This window comes from Drosophila novamexicana, unplaced genomic scaffold, assembly GCF_003285875.2.
Source record: "Drosophila novamexicana strain 15010-1031.04,08,12 unplaced genomic scaffold, DnovRS2.1 tig00000193-arrow-pilon, whole genome shotgun sequence".
NCBI lineage: Eukaryota > Metazoa > Arthropoda > Insecta > Diptera > Drosophilidae > Drosophila > Drosophila novamexicana.
The window spans coordinates 2,197,090-2,214,960 of NW_020824787.1; the positions used below are offsets into that span (position 1 = coordinate 2,197,090).

The window sequence follows — 17,871 nt, forward strand, 5'->3', positions numbered from 1 at the left end:
AGCAGCAAGAGAGGAGTGAAGGAGTAAAGGAGTGCAGGCGACAGCGGCAGAACTTTTACCGTAACGATTCGCTTAAGAGAGTGCGAATATATTGGAAGCAAAAACTTTTTGCCGAGACAAGCGTCAACTGCAGCTGCAGTGCGCATAATAACAATAATAAGAACAACAACAAAAACAACAGTAAAACGACAAGATGAGAGCAATAACAACAACATCAGCAGCAGCAGCAGCGAATGCGACAGCAACAACAAAGCGAAGCATCAGAAGAACCAGCAGCAACAGCACAGCGCAAACATATTGGAAATTATTTACTATCGGTAAGTTGGAAGACTTTTGTAAAAGCGAAACGAATTGCAATATGTAAAGGCAATATGGGATAAGCAAGCAGGTGGAGAGGGTAAGAGAAAAAGAAAGACTTGATAAGAGAGAGAGAGACAGAGAGAGAGATCTGAACTGAGATTCAAAAGTCTTATACAGCTTATCTTTGCTTTACGATCATGTTGTGAGGCAACAACAACAACAAATTGAGAACTCTCATAATTAATATTTTGTTAATATCTCAGAAGAGAGTGAAAAGTGTTATACAGCTTATCTTTGCGGGCAGATCATGCTGTCGAGCAGTGTATAACAAAGGGGCTAATTTATGAGAAGGCTTGTCTTAACAAAGTAAAAAGTGTTATACAGCCTATCTCCGATTAAAGATCGTGTAGTGCGGGCATTGTATAACAAAGGGATTAGTTAATAGTGTTATACAGCTTATCTCTAGCTATTGTATACAAAAAAGTGGCATATTTTATGTAAAGTCTCGTATTTAATATTTATTAATGTATTTAATTGGCAGCGTTCTGTTTTCATTTAATTGAATTTCTGTTTTCAATTAATCAATTTGCCTTATGAATACATAATGTCATAAATATGAATAATTAATATGTCGTGTTGACAAAACATTTGTTTACAAATCTATTTGCCTGGTAGGGGACGTGTTCACTCACTTCCGGAATCCCTAAAAAAATGCCCATAAATAAAAATGTGAAATTAACGATTTCGATTTCCGGCAATTTCAATTTCCACTTCATTATTTATACGTAGCTGGACTTAAGATCTAATGAACCCCCTTTGAAACCTGCTTGAATGCAGAATATTTTCTTTTAGCCAAGAATTCCTATTCCTTTAGCAAGAATACTACTCGAAATCATAAAATCATAATTATCTTTCTCTCTAGCAATTCAACTTCCGCTCTTGCAACTATTTCGCATTTCTTTTATATATCTTGTTTTATCTGGAATAGCTCTATCGCATCCTCTTTTATCGGTTATCTCTGCTATCGAAATTAACTCTCTTGACTTGACACCTGAAAAGCCAACATCGAGAACAAGCACTAAACCCAATTGTAAATTTTGTCTAAGCCACTTTTCAATTTTATTTCCGTATTTTCTTAGTTTTGTTGTTGTTGTTGCTTTTTCTACCATTTCGCAGACAAGTTTTGTTTATGACAGCTTCCCCGCAGCATCATTTGCCCCCCCCCCCCCCCCCCCCCTTCCCCGCAACCACTTCCTGTGTGCACCTGCTGTTGTTTTTGCTCTTGTTCTTCTTCTTGCTGTTGTTGTTGTCGTCACGTTGCGTTAAGTCAAGTTTTTAGCTGCTGCTTTGACGTTGGCGTTAAGTTTTTTTCTTCTTTCTATCTGTTCTTCTCTTTTTTGTTGTCGTTTATTGACAGTTTTTACCGTTGGCTTTGGTCGTTAACTTCTTCCCCTCTCTGTCCCTCTCTCTCTCTCTCTCTCTCTCTCTCTCTCTCACTCTCTCTCTCTCTCTCTCTTGTTGTCTCGCTCGCTGGACCACTTTTGGGCTAAACTTTTGTGCGACACAAAGTTTTCGGCGCCCTTCCCCCCTGCCCGCCTTTACCCAACTGCCGCCCTTGAAGTAGTTGCACTCAATCGTTCAATCACTCAATCAATCAGTCAATCAACACAATTTCAATTTGTAAGCGTTTAACAAGCAATTCCCAATGCCCAACACAAGCATCTTTTGACACTCTACAAAATATGCGGCGGGCCATTAGTAGCCGCAGCCCCCCTCCTGCTTCCCCTGCTCCCCCTGCGCCCTGTTGCCCTTTGATAGTAGCCCCTCCCCCTCGGCACATGCTGAGTCTTTCTCCCCCTCAACCCACCTTTGCCGCGCTCGTTTGTGTTTATGTTTTGTAGTGTGTAATCATTTAATAAATAAAACGTCTTGATTTGACATTTTAATTGGACCTCTGACACACACACACGCACACACACACACACGCACGCTCGCACACACCCGCAGCCCCTCGCCCTGCTTCTCTTAGCTTTTTGTCGCCAGAGCAGAGTCAAAAATCAATGAACTCTCCGCGGAACTTTAGCGGTAAACGATCTCTGGGGGCACTATTTTTTATTTATACGACTGTCAAAACCAACTGCTGGAGCAAAGGGTATTCATAATAAGAAAGCACAGTTATGTTTCAGGTGTCGAAGGTTAAATACACTGCCAGACGACTTGGGTTGATATTGTTTGAGATACTATCTATATATGTAAGAAGAAGAGGGAATTATGTATCTAGATAGATATTTAATATATATGCTGTCAATATTATGTTTTATATCTGGGCTTAAATAAGCCGTCTTAGAATTTAAACATAGTCTTGGTAGTACATTTTTGATTTGTATAAGGAAAGTATTATTCTGAACAATCTTTTTCGCAGATATTGCTATAGATTTTCACTATATACTGACAATAAAAAAAAGGAATACAATATTTTGTAGAGAGTTAGATATCTCAGCTTACATAATTATATATTTAAGGGTTGATTTTAACTCTCTTCAATATTTTTCCTGAAAAGACGTCTGCAGAAAATGCACTTGCAACTAGATATATATTATTATATATGTTATCTATATAATTATTTTGATCAATCTCTTGCCCGAACACCTCCTCCATGTCCACTTTAGTCAAGTTGCTTTTGCAGTCCTCTTCAATTGAAGATCAAATGCGATGTCTAGCTCACAATACCCTCTGTTAGGGCATAATGTTGCACACAAAGCATCACAAAAAGGCGACAAAACAACGGCGAAAGACACTTTTGCGCGAAATAATTAAAAAGCCATTAGAAGATCTGACTCTGAAAGGGAAAAGTGGAAATTGCACGGAAAATGGCCTTTGCGTCGTGGCCAATTGTTCTGGCTCGTATCAATAGTTAATGCTATTAACTGCCTATAAATATCAATTACAATTTGTGTCCTTTAAACACACACACATGCACACATGCACACTCTCACACATGCACACGCACACTTCATAAATAGTTTTCCCTTAAATTTCCGTCGCTTCTGCTTCTTCCTGCTGCCCGCTCTTCTCGCTCTGCCTTAAAGTGCCTTTCAATTTGTGTTTTCACGGCAAGACAGGATACTTAAGAGGCGTCGCCAGCGTTACCCCGCTTCATCCCTCTCCCTCTATCTCTCTCTCTCATTGGGACTTCGCGTCTTCGCTTCACTTGATTTTCCCATTTTCCTTTTGGGTTTTTATATTTATTCTTGTGCCGTTGCGTTCTTATTTTTCGTTGTTGTCGCTTGCGCTTTGTTTTATTTATGCCTCGGTTTTTTATTCTTTTCTACCTGCTGCTCGCTTCGCTTTGTCCCGCTGCGTTTTTCCTTTGAGTTTTCCCACATTCATTTCATTTCCTGGCCAAGTGCCTGTACCTCTCTGCCCTGCCTCTCCCCCCACCCTTACTCTCTCTCGCTCTTTCCCTAGAAAGGCGCGTGAATTATGATTGTGGCTCGTTTTTCCAAAAAACAGTTTTGGCTCTCGCATTTGTTGCTTTTGTTTTTTGAGTCCTGGCGCATCCTTTGGAAACACACGCGTGCAGCCTGCGGCGCACGTTTTACCCCCATCCCGACCCCCCCGCCCCTCTCCGCCCAGCCGCACAGTTGCATGGCTTTGTCGAAAAACTGGAAAACGAGCAACTGCTGCAAGTTTGAAATTAAAATAAATTAAACAAATATTTTGTTTGTTTGAAAATTTACGTGCAAAACACGGCGGAAATGCCACGAAAAACGAGCCAAAATTCACAAATGCAACAGCAGCTGCCCCGCACATCCTGATGCCCCCCACCCCCTGCCCTCCCTTCTAAAAACCCCGTTTTAGTTTTAGTTTTTCGGGCAAATTGAAGTTCTCTGACAATTTGCATTTGAAATAGTAAATCAAAATTGGGTTATGTAAATATAAATATACCAGAAAAAAAAGGATAAATATATAAATTTTTACAAAAAATAATACAAAATACATGTGCTTTATGCTATGGGCAGTTTATATGCTCGTACATCATCCATCAATCAAAGTCACGCCTTTGGTTTTCAGCATTTTCCATATTTATTTAAGTTCTTTCTCAATACGATAGAATATTTCTTTAAAATATTAAAAACAATATGAGGAACTTGGCTAGATGTTATTAACTTTGCGAGTTTATTGAGTTAAGTGGGATTTTTTTCTATATTTATATTCAGCTCTTTCTTCTCTATATATAAAATTGTAAGCACAAAATTTGCCACGAGCAACGCCGGGCAATACCAGCTAGTAATAAATATGGAATGTATGAAATACATATACTTACGATCTATTATGTTTTGAGTGTTTTTAAGGCAATTTCAAGGAATAGGCTTTGTAAGTATGAGAAAGTAAAGTCTCTCTTCAAATTTATTTCCTAACAATATTTAATCACAGGCCAGTTTTCTTATTCTCTTTAAATTCAACTATTCTAAAGAAATTTTCTTTTAATTTTTATCTTAATTACAAGCAATTGTTTTCTATTTGACCAAGTAAAGTACAGTTAATCTATTTCAAGTGAAAGATGCCTCTGATTAAAATTGTAATAATAATATTGAACTATTTAACTTTGCTTGAACTATTTTCTTTTCGGAACCGTTCCACTAACAAGCCCATAAAGTTCTATTTTTAGCTCATTTTAAATGCCGTATTTTTGGTTTTTCATCATTTTCCAGCATTTCCATTCGTTTTTATTTTCATCGATAAAATTTCGTTTTAATTTTTACCGCCGCCAGATGGCGTCTTATGCAGCTCTTTGAAGTTGTCTATTTATCTCTCTCTCTCTCTCTCTATCTCTCTCTCTCTCTCTCTCTCTCTCTCTCTCTCTCTCTCTCACTCTCTCACTCTCTCTCGAGCTATATCCATAACCTAGGCTGTGCTTGCCCTTAGTCTCTTTCCCTAGTCTCTTTCCTAGCATCTGTGAGATTCTCTAATCTCCTGTGAGTTGTTTTTGTTTTTTATTGCATTTGGCATTTTGAAACTTTTTTGGCCTGATAATACTTTGAGCCAGTTTCTGGGCAGAGCTCACTTTAGTTTTTGGCGCTTGGCATGTGGAATTTATGTGCACACACACGCACACACACACGCACAACACACTGAGATACATTTGAATACCGTTATTTGTATCTATGCTTATGCATGCGACACCAGGCACACACGTTCCTTTCGTTTTGTGGGCGTCGGTTGGGTGGGGCAGAGCTGGGGAGCAGTAGGGGACTCGCTTGCTTTCAACTCGTTGGCAGCTGTTTAAACAAACGACGCACACACACACGCACACACACACACACTACATGCAATGAGAACTGGCAAAACTGCAAACTTTTGTTGTATGAAAAAACAAAAAACAAAAAGGTTTGTTATAAAAATTCAATAACATTTGCTGAGCACTAAATTTGGACAACTGCTGCGAACGACCTCGGCATTGGCTCGAACTTATATAAATTTTTATTTTTACACAATTTCTTTGGGTTTTCTGTCGGCTTTTGGTTACAGCAAAATAAAAAATTTTGCATTTGCTTGCAAGTTTTTCAAGTGTTTCAATATTCTTGTAAAAATCTTATATATACATTATATTATTCTTTAGCATGTCTCATTGCTTTGGCTAAAGTTTAGTTGAGCGCACTTTGAGACACGTTTTCCAGCCACGCCCCTTTCTTTAGTTCAGCCCCTTAGTGACTCATTTGCGTATTCATAATAGTTTGTTTTAAACATTTTTCAACGTTTGTGCATAACTTTTAATTGCATATCTAGCACACAGTTCTTTTAATTTCTTTCTTTTATCTGGGGTTGCGTCTTCCGCTGCTTTTTTTTATCGTATTTTGCGATTTGCATGCAACATTCGTGACGCGCGTTTTTAAACGCCCGCAAAAACGCTAACAAAACGTGCAGGCATTCGCTTTGACCAAAGCTCAGCCACGGCTTGTCCCCCCTCCCCGCCTCTCTCTCCTTTTCTCCCGCTCTGGTCACACCTTTCAGTGTTGCCGTTGTACATTTTGATTGAATTGCGTCGCACATTTTTATTGGAATGTATCTTCTTTTTTTGCTGTCTTTTTTCTAGTTTAGCTCCCGTTTTACGCTTTTGGCTACCGTTTGTCACATTTTTAGCCATTAGCATTTACAGGTGGGCTGTGCGTGAGGGGGGGGGGGGGGGGTGCTGCTCTATATGCATCAGCTGTGATATATTACCTCTGCCAATTTGGCAACATTTTGTCTTTCTTCTGAGTGCCGTTTTTTGCTTTTGGCTCCAAAGACAAGACATCACTGGAAAGTCATCATCGATTCACAGCAGGCGCTTCGATTTGTGTATCTACATGGCATTTCGTTTGGGGTATTTCGATTTCAATGTTCGCTTTGTAGCATAAGAGTAACTCCATAACAACCTGGTACAATTTCTATTGCTGTACAGCTGTGGCTTGGCTTTTACTTTAAGATCTTAAAATTCGATTTCATGTTGGTTATTTCCCGGCATCGTAACCTATCTATGTAGAGAAAGAACCATCACTTATTTTTGCAAAGTATTGAGCGATAAATAGGAATGTTGAGAAGTCAAACTTTCTACCTTAAGCTACTAAAAATAATTTTGAGAAGAATCTTAACTTTCGTAATAAAAAAACCTGCAGTGAGCTTTAAGCTGATTCGATAAAGCTGTATTCCAAGTATTATTTTGTTTCTCCAGCTTCTGTAACATTCATTTAATGCTAATGTTAAATTTAACAGTAATGTTAAGTTTGTTAACATTAACTTGAATAATATGAATGTGCAGAGAAAGCATTCATTTGCAGCAATATTATTTACCGCTATTATGTAGCTTATCTTTTAGCCTAGTCTGTTTAAGGGTATTGCCTATTCGTTATGTTTGATTTGCCTGGCACTTTAATTAAAGTGTATCATTGTCTGCGTATTGTAGAACCTGATATTTGTTTGTATTTTTTTGTTCATGCTTTTTCTGTGCCCCTTTTGCTCAACACTTTCTGCTCTTTCTTTTTTTGCTGCGTTCTTCTCTTTTTCGGTTTTTTGCTGCTGCTTCTTTTGCTGCCCACTCTTCATTGTGTTGTGTGGGGCTCATCGCTTGTCGCTTTTGCGGCTTCTGTTTGCCGTTTTGCAGCTGCTTCTTTGGCTTCGCCCCTGGGATTGGCTTTCGGGCCTGACTTTGGGGGGGCTATGCCTCAGCTGCCCTGGCCTGTCCCTCCGCCTTCAAGCCCCTAACTTGTGCTGCTCTAATTTGTATGCGCAACATGTCAAAATTGTTGTGGTCAATACACTGATTGCTTTTCATGTAGCTCCGCAGCTGCCGCTTATGCTACGCCACGTTGCACGTTTCAGTTTTTGCTGTTGTTGTTGTTTTTTTCCTGCTAATATTTATGGCCAAGAGCAGGCTGCCTGCCTCGCTGGCCAAGTCTCTTTGCCTGCGATTCTGATCTAGGCCAATCCTTCAGCCGCCTCCATGCTCTACAGTCCGTTTGCTCTATGCTTTGAGCTCGTTTTAGCCGCGTTTTTACTCGTAATTGTGTCTTTCTCGTTTATCTGCAGTCCTTGCTGCATTGCCGCAGGCGTTTTCATCAGACATTCCGCGGACTGTCCGTTCCTTCTCATTGGGGCTCATTCGACCAGCTCTGGTTAAGTTCTTTGAGCTTGACATTGATTTGGCAACTAGGTAGCTGAGGCTGAGTTTGGCCCGAATTTGATTTTAAAAGTCCTATACCTTTCAAGGTGGCTCTCAAGCCACTGCCTCTGTGTTACGATCTAAGTTTCCATACTGTCTGTTATCCTTTTAAACATTATTTAAATCCAAATTGGTGGATTTTAGCTCAAAGGTAATATATACGAATAGAACACCCAAGATTGGCAAATACTTTAAATGCCCTTTGGAGGCGGTTTCCAAGTGCTTATCCTGCTAAGGGATGCACTTGTAAAAAAATATTAATCAAATACAGCTGTTTATAATTCATATTTATATTTTTATCAACTTTAAGCTGTTTGTAAGACTCTTTATAAATAAAAATGAATGCTAGAAAGCTTCTCCAAGTTGTTTTAAAAACTCAACCCTCGAAAAATATCTAGAATTCGCTCCTGTTTCCTGTGGAAATCATTTTTCTTACAATTCTATTGAAATTAGTTTAATATTTTAGTTAAAAATTGAGTTGTTTCAAGCTTATGCACAAAAAATAGACTATCTTTAAATTTCATTCTTATCCATTTGCACTTTCAACCCAGCTGAAGATTAAAGGAAACTGTTTGGAAAATTTCTTTTACCCTCGTTAATGCTCTCGTTAATTTTCTTGCCGTCTTTACGTTGAACTTTTCAACTTAGCATCGTGATCATAATCCATAGTCCCATTAATAATATCATATTTCATAATTAATGCACAATACAGTACCCCCCTCCCTCTCCGCTCTCTAGTTTTGCTGCTCCATAACGAAGCATTACGAAATGTTTGAAATTGTTTAACCCTCGACTTGAACGCATAATTGTGAACGCCAAAAATTAATCAAAAATTTAAAAAAAAAAGATGTGTGTAGACCACACAGGCATGCCGCAGCTACCCCTATGCACCCCCCTCTGGCCATACCCCTCCCTCCCTTGCTCATTGTCCAGCTTTATTCGCTTTGCCGATGCTTTAAGTTTTAATTAAACGCATATTGGACTTTAATTTTTATTCATAATTCAAAATGTTGTGTATATTTGAGCTGAAAGATGGAGTTAGCGTTGTGTGGGGGCATGAGGGGGCGGCGGCGGTGCGGAGCTGAGTGTGTGTGTGTGTGGAGGGGGGGGATGCTTTTCCGATGCAGGCTCGCATTATGCCATGAATAGACTTTTATTGCAATTTTATGCGCTTCAATGAAACTCAATAAAATGAAAATTTTGCGCGCTGCATGTGAAAGAAAAAAAATATAATAAAAGAGGAAAAAAAAAACAAAATATTTTATAATAAAACAAACGGCCAAACAGTGGTTGATGGCAATAACAAAAAACTTTGAGCGTTGCACCGTGCCGAGCGATTCCCGAGCAACGATTAATAAAAACAAGTGAGAGTGCTCGAATCGGGAGTGCACGACTAGAGGATACCCTAGACATTCTGCTAACAACAACAAATGCAGCTCGCACTAGGGTTGGGGTGGGGAGAGATACCTGATCCTTATATACTATTCTAGAGGCTAGCTGTCAAGCTTGGCGACTCTAGGTATTAAAACCTAAGAAATTTGCTCAAAAAGAGGGTTTCGATATCGATTGTTATCGATTGCTTGGAAACGTGGCAAGTTATCGATTGTCGCAAACACACTCGTACTGACAGAAGAACATGCCAAGATCGACTCGGCTACTGATGCCGATCAAGAATATATATATATACTTTTTGAGCTCGTAGATGCTTCCTTCTGCATGTTACATACGTCTGCCCAAAACCAATACACCCTGTTGACCATTTATAATGGGAGCAGGGCATTAAAACGCATAAATTGAACTTTTTTACACTTACTTTTTATTTGTTGCCTCTTTCACAAGTTTTGGGCATTAAAAAACTGTGTCTGGTAATTTTGCGCTGGGGTCAAAGTGAAATCAATTACTCCAAAAAAATGCACTTCGCTTGCGAAATTAATAAACCACTTGCTTTGTGCATTGCAGGGGGTGTGTGAATGCTGTTTGGGTTGCGGGGGTAGTTTTATTTTTTTGTTGTTCTCGGTGATTTATTAAGGTATTTCTCATCAATTGATTCCGACTAAATGCGCATTAGCAAACCAGAAAAACTGCCAGGGGCGAGAGACTTAGTCAACTGGTGACTTGGGGTGAAGCTGCAAGGGTTGTCATAGTTGGGGTTGTGTGGGATGGGGGGTTGCGGTATGCGACAAAGCGAGTGATGACTGTGAATGCAAATGAATTTTACACTTGAGACGACAACAAAATTCAACTGCTGCCCAACCCCTCAGCTGAGGGCTAAAATTGCTGGAAAGCCAACCCCAAGCAACTCCCACCGCTCCTTATTTCATTTTTATTTTTTGTTGTTGTTGGACATTTCAACAAATGAAATGGAATGTTTGATTAGAAAAATGTTTTGCATAGCGTAAAATTTTATTTTTCTACTTCATGGGCGTGTCACTGCTAGAGAGAGGGGGAAGGGGGCAAACTTTATACCTGGAAGGGGGGCTGCCGTTTTGCAACCCTCTTGTTGTCGGCTTTGATTTAACAGTGCAGACAAAAACAATGCGTGCCAAAAAGGTTTACAGTTCATTTTGTGTAATTTTTCCTTTTCATTTTACAATGTTGCTTTACATTTTGTTTGCTCAGTGACAGAGATAGAAGAAAAGAAGTAGCAAGTTCGAGGGGGAAGGCGCAGAAGTTGCGTGTGGCAGACGAGGCAGCTAAATGTGCGCTGTAACTGCAACCCTTAGGGTAGGGAGGGTGCAAAATGGAATTGATATGCTTGAGAAACCAAGCAAAAGTAACGAAACGACGAAAATGCGGATTGCACTCGCTAAGGGTAGCGGGAGGGCGGGTGTGGGGTGCAGGGGATGCACTGATTTCGTTGCACGGCAAGGGTTGTCAGCTGCTGCCGGGGGGCTGCTTAATGTTTTTGTTGTGCTTTTTACTATACTCCAAAATGCTAAATGCTCATTTTGTTGGTTTTACGCCGAGGGGCTGTGGGGTGTGTCGAGAGTGCGGGGGTTAGGGTTGGGGGGATAATGAAGAAATTATGCTAGGGGTTGTTTTTCTTCCGGCGCGAATGCAATTAATTGCAGAACAGATTGGGAAAAATATATTCTTAGAAATAAAAATAAAGCCTCAATCGTCATGTGAAAATGGAAAATTCATAATTTGGAAATGATTTAGGGGTAAAATATTTAAATTTGATATGCTAAGAAAAGAATCAGAAAAAATGTGGATTTGTCTAAGGGCTCAAGGAACTCAACATCAACTCTTTGTCAAAACCTTAGAGAATTACTTGGGTAAACGATAATAAAATTAGATAATTCTTTAAAATAAAATCGATTGCTCAAATTTGGAGAAACTTCAGCAGAACCTTGCGCTTTAAATGTCTTTCCAGGAAGTTCAAGAAAAAAATCAACTTCCTTTAAATATTTTTCTCAATTCTTAATCAATTTTCGCCGCGAGTGCAATGCCCTTAAATGTTTGCCTCGCTAATCACCTGTCAAATTTCGAACACGCTGACAAATGATGCTGTCTAGAGGGTGTTGGGCTCGGGCTGAAGATGCTGCGTTTGCAAATTGTAAAAGTAAAGCAAATAAAACGCAATCATTTAATTGACAACTGAGCCGCATCGTGAGCTAAAGCTGGCGGCACGAAGCGCAGCTGAGGGAAAATCAATTTGAGCTGCCGACTGACTGCCTTCTAAATATACAAAGAAATTCCAGCGTTTGGCTGCGCCACCAAAAGCCAGCCCCACCGCGCCGCAACGCAATCCGGGCTCAGCTCCAAGAATCACGCAGAACGGCAATGAAAATGTGCTTGTAATAATAACTGAATGGTTTAAGATTGGGGGCTGCTAAGTCTGCCAAGGGCGTGGCGGGGGGAAAATGGTTGCTGTGGCGTCTGCTTTTCAAAAGGAAAATTCAAGGACAAACAAACACAAGTCAAACAGTCGTGAGGTTTACGCTTTTGTTGGGCTGTTTGGTGTTGTGTGGTGGCTGCCTCTTTTCCTTGCTGTTGTTGTTGTTGTTTTGTATTGGGCGCCCCTAACAAACATTTGGCCCGGAAAACTGCTGCCGACTGCTGCTTAGAAGTTTTTTAGGCCTAGCCTGTGGCGCTTGTAATTTTCATTACACACTGCCCTAGCCCAACGTGCCAGTGATAAGCCCCATAGACCCACGACCCTAAAACTTGCCCAAACCCCAACAAATTCTCTATTTGCAATGACTAACACGCGCAGCGAGTGCCAATGCGAGGGCTTCTACCTAGAATACGCCTATAAATAGCTAGCAAGTAATAAAAAATACATAGCAAAAAGTAGCTAGAGACAAAGCAAGCTTGCAAACTTTAAATTTATGTTTAACATGAACTTTACCAGGATGTTAAATGCCAATACTTTGTAGGAGGGACGCACAAGCTACTAAGCGGCCCTCGTTCTGGCTTGTGTGTGTGTGTGTGTGTCTGGATAATGTCCTCGACATTTGCCTAAATGTGTTTGGCAATAAATTTTAAAGTCATTGCCAGCGGCTGCTTAAAGTCTTGGGCTGCCTAAGCAGTAAACCCCTCCTCCTCATTCACGCTTTTGCCGCCCCTTTTGCACAACAATTTAAGTGTATTAACTGTAAGGCGCTTGCGGTAATAAGTTTAAAAACTTTTCGCGCTTGCGACTTTACCCTGACTTTGGCCCGACTGTCAATGCCCATGTATGTATGCATATACATAGTACCATACTAGGAACCTTACCTTTAGGTGTGTCGCGGCAACTACTTTGCGTAATTATGTCAATTTCCATTAGAAGCTGCTGAAAACCAGCAACCAGCAGCAGCAGCAGCAGTCATCGATATGCCCCTCGTTACTCAGTGGCCGAATGCCCTTTGATTTCAATCTGTCCTCAATTCTGGCTTTGACTTGGTGTTTGCTTGTGTGTGTGTGTTGGCTTTGGCATTGGCCTGATGTCTATCTAAGCAGCCATCCATCTGTTCTATCTATAGTCATTATCTTGCCCGCCTTGCCTTGCTAACCAGCATAATCCCGCTTTGTCTGCTCTCTCTCATATGTCAAGGACGTGAAGGCAGCCCTCCCTCGGCTCGCACACACAATGTTTGCCGCCTGCTGTTAGCGTGCTTCTTAGTATTTTAGCGTTTCTGCCACGCTTGATTGGCCAGCCCGAGCAGGGACACAGGCCAGGGGCGCCCGAGCAGGGATCAACTCTTAAAGAAATTGATTAACACATTCTGAATTGGATTTTGTGCTGTCAGTTTGCGAATGTCGTGTGACAAATCATTTCATTAATTTTGCACATACTTAATGGCAAAATAATTAAGCACTCTTCAGCGTGTAAAAAGAAGAGACAACGAGAGAATGCGAGAGAGAGAGACTTTGGTGGCGCCATCTAGTGTGCAATAACTTCAAATGTGCAGTGCAGCATATTAAATATTAATTAATTTCAATTATTATGTTATTTGTGTGTCTGATTGTGTATGGCCACGCCCGCTGACCATTTGCTGCGCCAGAATGAAAATAATAATAAAAATGACATTTTAAATTTCATAAATGAAATGCATTTTAATTAATTTTACACAGCTTTATAGCACATTGTTGCTGCTGTTTTTGTTGTTGTTGTTGCCGTTGCACATTTGTTTGTCATGTTTACATGAATATTTGATAAAGCGTATAAATTTCAATCGTTGCAATTGTCGTTAACTGGTTTTGCCCACCTGCCTTTGTCGCTATTTTACCTTTAAATGCCAACAATAAACATATTAATTTATTTATTTATGCCAGACAAAAGTGCAAAAAATATTGCCTGCACGAATTTATATAAACTATCTATAGACGCAGGGCAACAAGTCTGACGCATTCAACAAACGCTTATCATTTAATAGCTTAGACTCTTTGTTGATTATTTATTTAGTATTTATTATGGATTTTCTTCCTCTTCTTCTTCTTCTTGAGGATTTCACACAACAACTTTCATTTAGTCTGATATTGTCATTTTGTGCCTGTCTTGTGCTTACAATTGATATTGTTTTAAATGCCTTGCAGCAACTGCTGCCAATTGCTTTGCAATTTTTTTTATTAATTTTTAGATATATTTCTTATGCATATTAACATAGCCTGTGGTTATCTTGGTATATTTTATTTGATTTTTCTGGATAGAAAACTGTGTAAATATAAAGAACCTCTCTCAGAAAAAAGCATTTCAATTAGCTCAATATTCCAAGAATTTTTGCTTATTAAAAGTAGAATGAATATGTGCTGTATTTTATAATACATATACATATATTGATTATTGCAATCAAATCTATCTTTTCAATATGAATCAAGGCAAATGAGTGCAAAGGGTCAGTTGTTTCCTGGCAAAATGCAAGGCTTCTATAAAACTGTGGGAGAACAAATGCGTTGCTTTTTAATACATATACAGATACAGATACAGATACAGATACAGACACAGATACAGATACAGATACAAATACAGATACAGATACAGATACAGATACAGATACAGATACAGATACAGATACAGATACAGATACAGATACAGATACAGATACAGATACAGATACAGATACAGATACAGCTACTTGTATGATGTTTTTTTTGTCGTAGTTATTTTTTACGTTATGATCAATCGTAAAGCTTGGCGCTCTGAAATAAAATATTCACACTACACTGCTAATTAATTCATCGTCCAAATATTTTTTCACTCATAATTTCTTCAATTCTCACTCACTTGCTCTGTCTCTCTCTCTCTCTCTCTCCCTCTCTGGCTGTCTGTGTCGCTGTGAGTGCTGCCAATTTGCAGTGTGAATTTGTGCACGCACTTAGCGCTGCGAGCAATAATAAAATGTATAAAAAAATACATATAAACAATAAAGTAACAACAATGGAGCATAGTTTGAATTGCTGCGTTATTTTTTTTTTTTTATTTTTTATTAATGTTTGCAGCAATACTAAAAGAATTTTTGTTGTTTTTGTTGCTGTTTCTCTTTGTGGCACATGGGTATATAAAAATATTTTTTATGTAAATATTTGAATACTAGTTGTGTGATGGGGAAGAGGGAGCGGGGCTTTATAGGCGTGTGGCTAGCTGTTGTGATGAATGTCAGCGACTGCTCTTTAGCACGAGCTGTTGCGGTCTCTGCCTATCTCCCTCTATCTCCCTCTCTCTTTCTCTCTAGCGCGCCCTACAAGCGGCACACCTGCTGCTTAATTAGCATGTGGCAACTTGAGGTGCTCCACTTAAGTGTCTCGTGTTGTGTTGGGGTTTTTATGCGCTTCATTTGTGGCTAGTTACAAATTTCAAATGAACTCCAGCGCTTGCCCAAGACACGGCGATTCAGCTGGCAGTCGCTGGAGAAAGCCGCAAACAGAAACAACAATAAACAAAAGCATTAAATTGTTGACCGCACGAGAACTTCATTTGTTGCAGCTGCCATAGGCAAAGGTGCACAAACAATTGACGCAGTTGCATTTAAACGAAACGTTTCTCACCTGCTCAGCATGGAAAATACATTGAAGAGAAACTGAGCTAGTTTCAGTTAAGCAGTCGAAAGAGAAATGAATGTTGCTTATTAAATCGTTCATGTTCCGTCTTAACAACTTAGATGCTTTAAAGAGTGTTATTTACTGCCTAAAATTGAAAGATTTTCGCATTTTTAATACTCTGAACCCATTAAAAATGGGTAAAAAGGGTACTCTAGAACATTTTTTGTTGCTTTTTTTATTTTGTAATTTAAATGCAACATTTTTTCTTGATGTGCTTTTCGAATAATTATTGTTAACATACATTAATCTTTCGTTATTTTGCTTGTAAACAAATATACAAATTAAAGATTGCCGCTGGGTTTGAACGAGCGACCGCCCGCTTGTTAGTTTTACGCTTAGACACTTAAGCTTATATACTTTGGGAATAACGAAAATGCACGTAAATTGTTAGGAAAATAAACTAAACTGATTTTCTTCTTCTTGTATAAACTTCCTGTGCTTGTAAAATACACAACCCATAAATGAGAATTATTTCCCTTCGCTATCAATTAACATCTATTTACGAGCTTCCCATTTCGAATAACTAACTTAATTTATATAATATTGAATCAAACAAATATATATTAATATAATTTCATACAACTTAAAGCCCGATTTTAGCTAGTTTTTCTGATTTAATTAAATTAAATTTCTTTTGTAAATTCAATTTAGAAATGTCTTAATTATATTGAACTTATAGTCACAATTAATTTGTGCAATCATTAGCCTCAGCCAAGATCAACATCAAAGTGCCGCAGTTTTTCTTTGCAGTTTTTCTTCACACATTTCCCGCTTCGTACCCTCCACTTGGCCCCCCTTTTTGCCCTTTTCCTCGTCCCCTGCTCAACGCAGACAATTTAATTTCAATGTTGTTCGCGTTGAGTTTAAAGAAATGAGGCAACTCGAGTGCCATCAAATGAACAGCTGCGGGGTGGCAGGGCTGGGACCTGATGGTGGAGGGAAGAGGAAGGGGAAGGGGAAGGGGGAGAGAGGGTAAGAGAGGGTGAAAGCCGGGGCAAAATAAATAGTTTTGTTGTGACACTCATAAGTCGACGTGGCGCTCACGATGTCGCTGAAGGCGGCGTCTCCTTCAACGCTTTGGTGGCGACTCGCCTTGTCGCATGCATTTGACAAGTGGATTTGGGATCGGGCATGACAAACTGCCAAGCAGGGGGCGGGGCAGACAGAGTTGCCCAACTGTTGGGCAGCTGTTGTTTTGCGGTTTTGCGCCACCGTGTGTGTGTGTGTGTGTGTGTGTGTGTGGGCGTGACCAATGGACGCAACAAGTTGCAGAAACGAGCTTCACTATTTTGTGGGGGGGTTTGGGTGGCGGCTGCGCGACTAATGAGTTTTTAAGTGTCGCGGCAGCAGGCGGGTTAAATGCGGCGAACAGTGGGGCGAAAAGTTGCCCGTCCGCCCGCACATTCGCTGTACTTTTCTTTGCGATAAACTGGCGAACAATTTAGTCGCTCGTTCTTCTTTTAGTTTTTTATTTATTTATGCCACTCGCTTTGCACAGCTATAAATCAAGCCCAAGTCACGTAGAGTGCAGTCAACGCTTTGCGCTGCGTCGCAGCCAACGCCCGCTGCGCGAACAAACAAACAAAAAATGTTGCAGCTCGCAGCGCATGTTGCAGACAGCGCTCTTTCGGCAACATCATCAAACGTCAAATGCCAGGGGAACCTTTTTTTAAAACACATATATAAAGCGAAGAAATGAGTAAATTTAGTTGTTAGCATTTGATTTTGAGTACGTTACAAAATTGAGTTGGGAAATTTTATAAAAATAAAACATATTAACAACATAGTTGAACTAAATTGAAGCGAATTATGTATAATTACGTGTTTGGCTAGTTGGGACAGGGAACAAGTAAGCTAGGAGAATCTACATTCAAAATTTCAAGGGTCGAGCACTCATAGGGTCTGAGATGGACGTGCTTATACATATAGACAGACAGACAAGGCCAAATTGACTCGGCTGTTGCTACTGATCAAGAATATATATATCTTATGGGCCCCGAGATGCTTCCTTCTGCCTGTTACACGCATCTGCGCAAATACAACATGCCCATTTTCAAAGGGGTATAATTAAGATGGGTATAAAAAGATTGCCCTTTTGGGGTATACATTAATCTTTTAATTAGTAAGTTCTTGCATGCTACGGTATATATTTCATTGTAAGCGAGTTGGAATTCGTTCGAGCTAAAGTTTCTTCTTTAGCAAAAAAGTACATGCTTACACAAAAGTTAAACTTTCATCAGCAGTTTTTGCAGCAAGTTTTTCTTTGCGTATAGACAAACATCAACTCTTCGTAAGATATCGCACCCCATCACAAGAACTTCTTAACAGGCTCTCTCGCTTTC

The 17,871-nt window shown here is 39.7% G+C and overlaps 1 protein-coding gene across 1 annotated transcript in view; it reads left to right on the forward strand.

Moving 5' to 3' along the window:
• Positions 1-238: 238 nt before the first annotated feature.
• The window catches only part of LOC115758354 (hemicentin-2), a gene marked incomplete at its 5' end in the record, with an annotated part of 108,191 nt that continues 90,558 nt past the window's right edge, over positions 239-17,871 (forward strand). The window contains one exon of the mRNA XM_030698937.1: positions 239-317. Coding sequence (XP_030554797.1) covers positions 239-317 — 79 coding nt within the window. The remainder of the gene's footprint in view (positions 318-17,871) is intronic.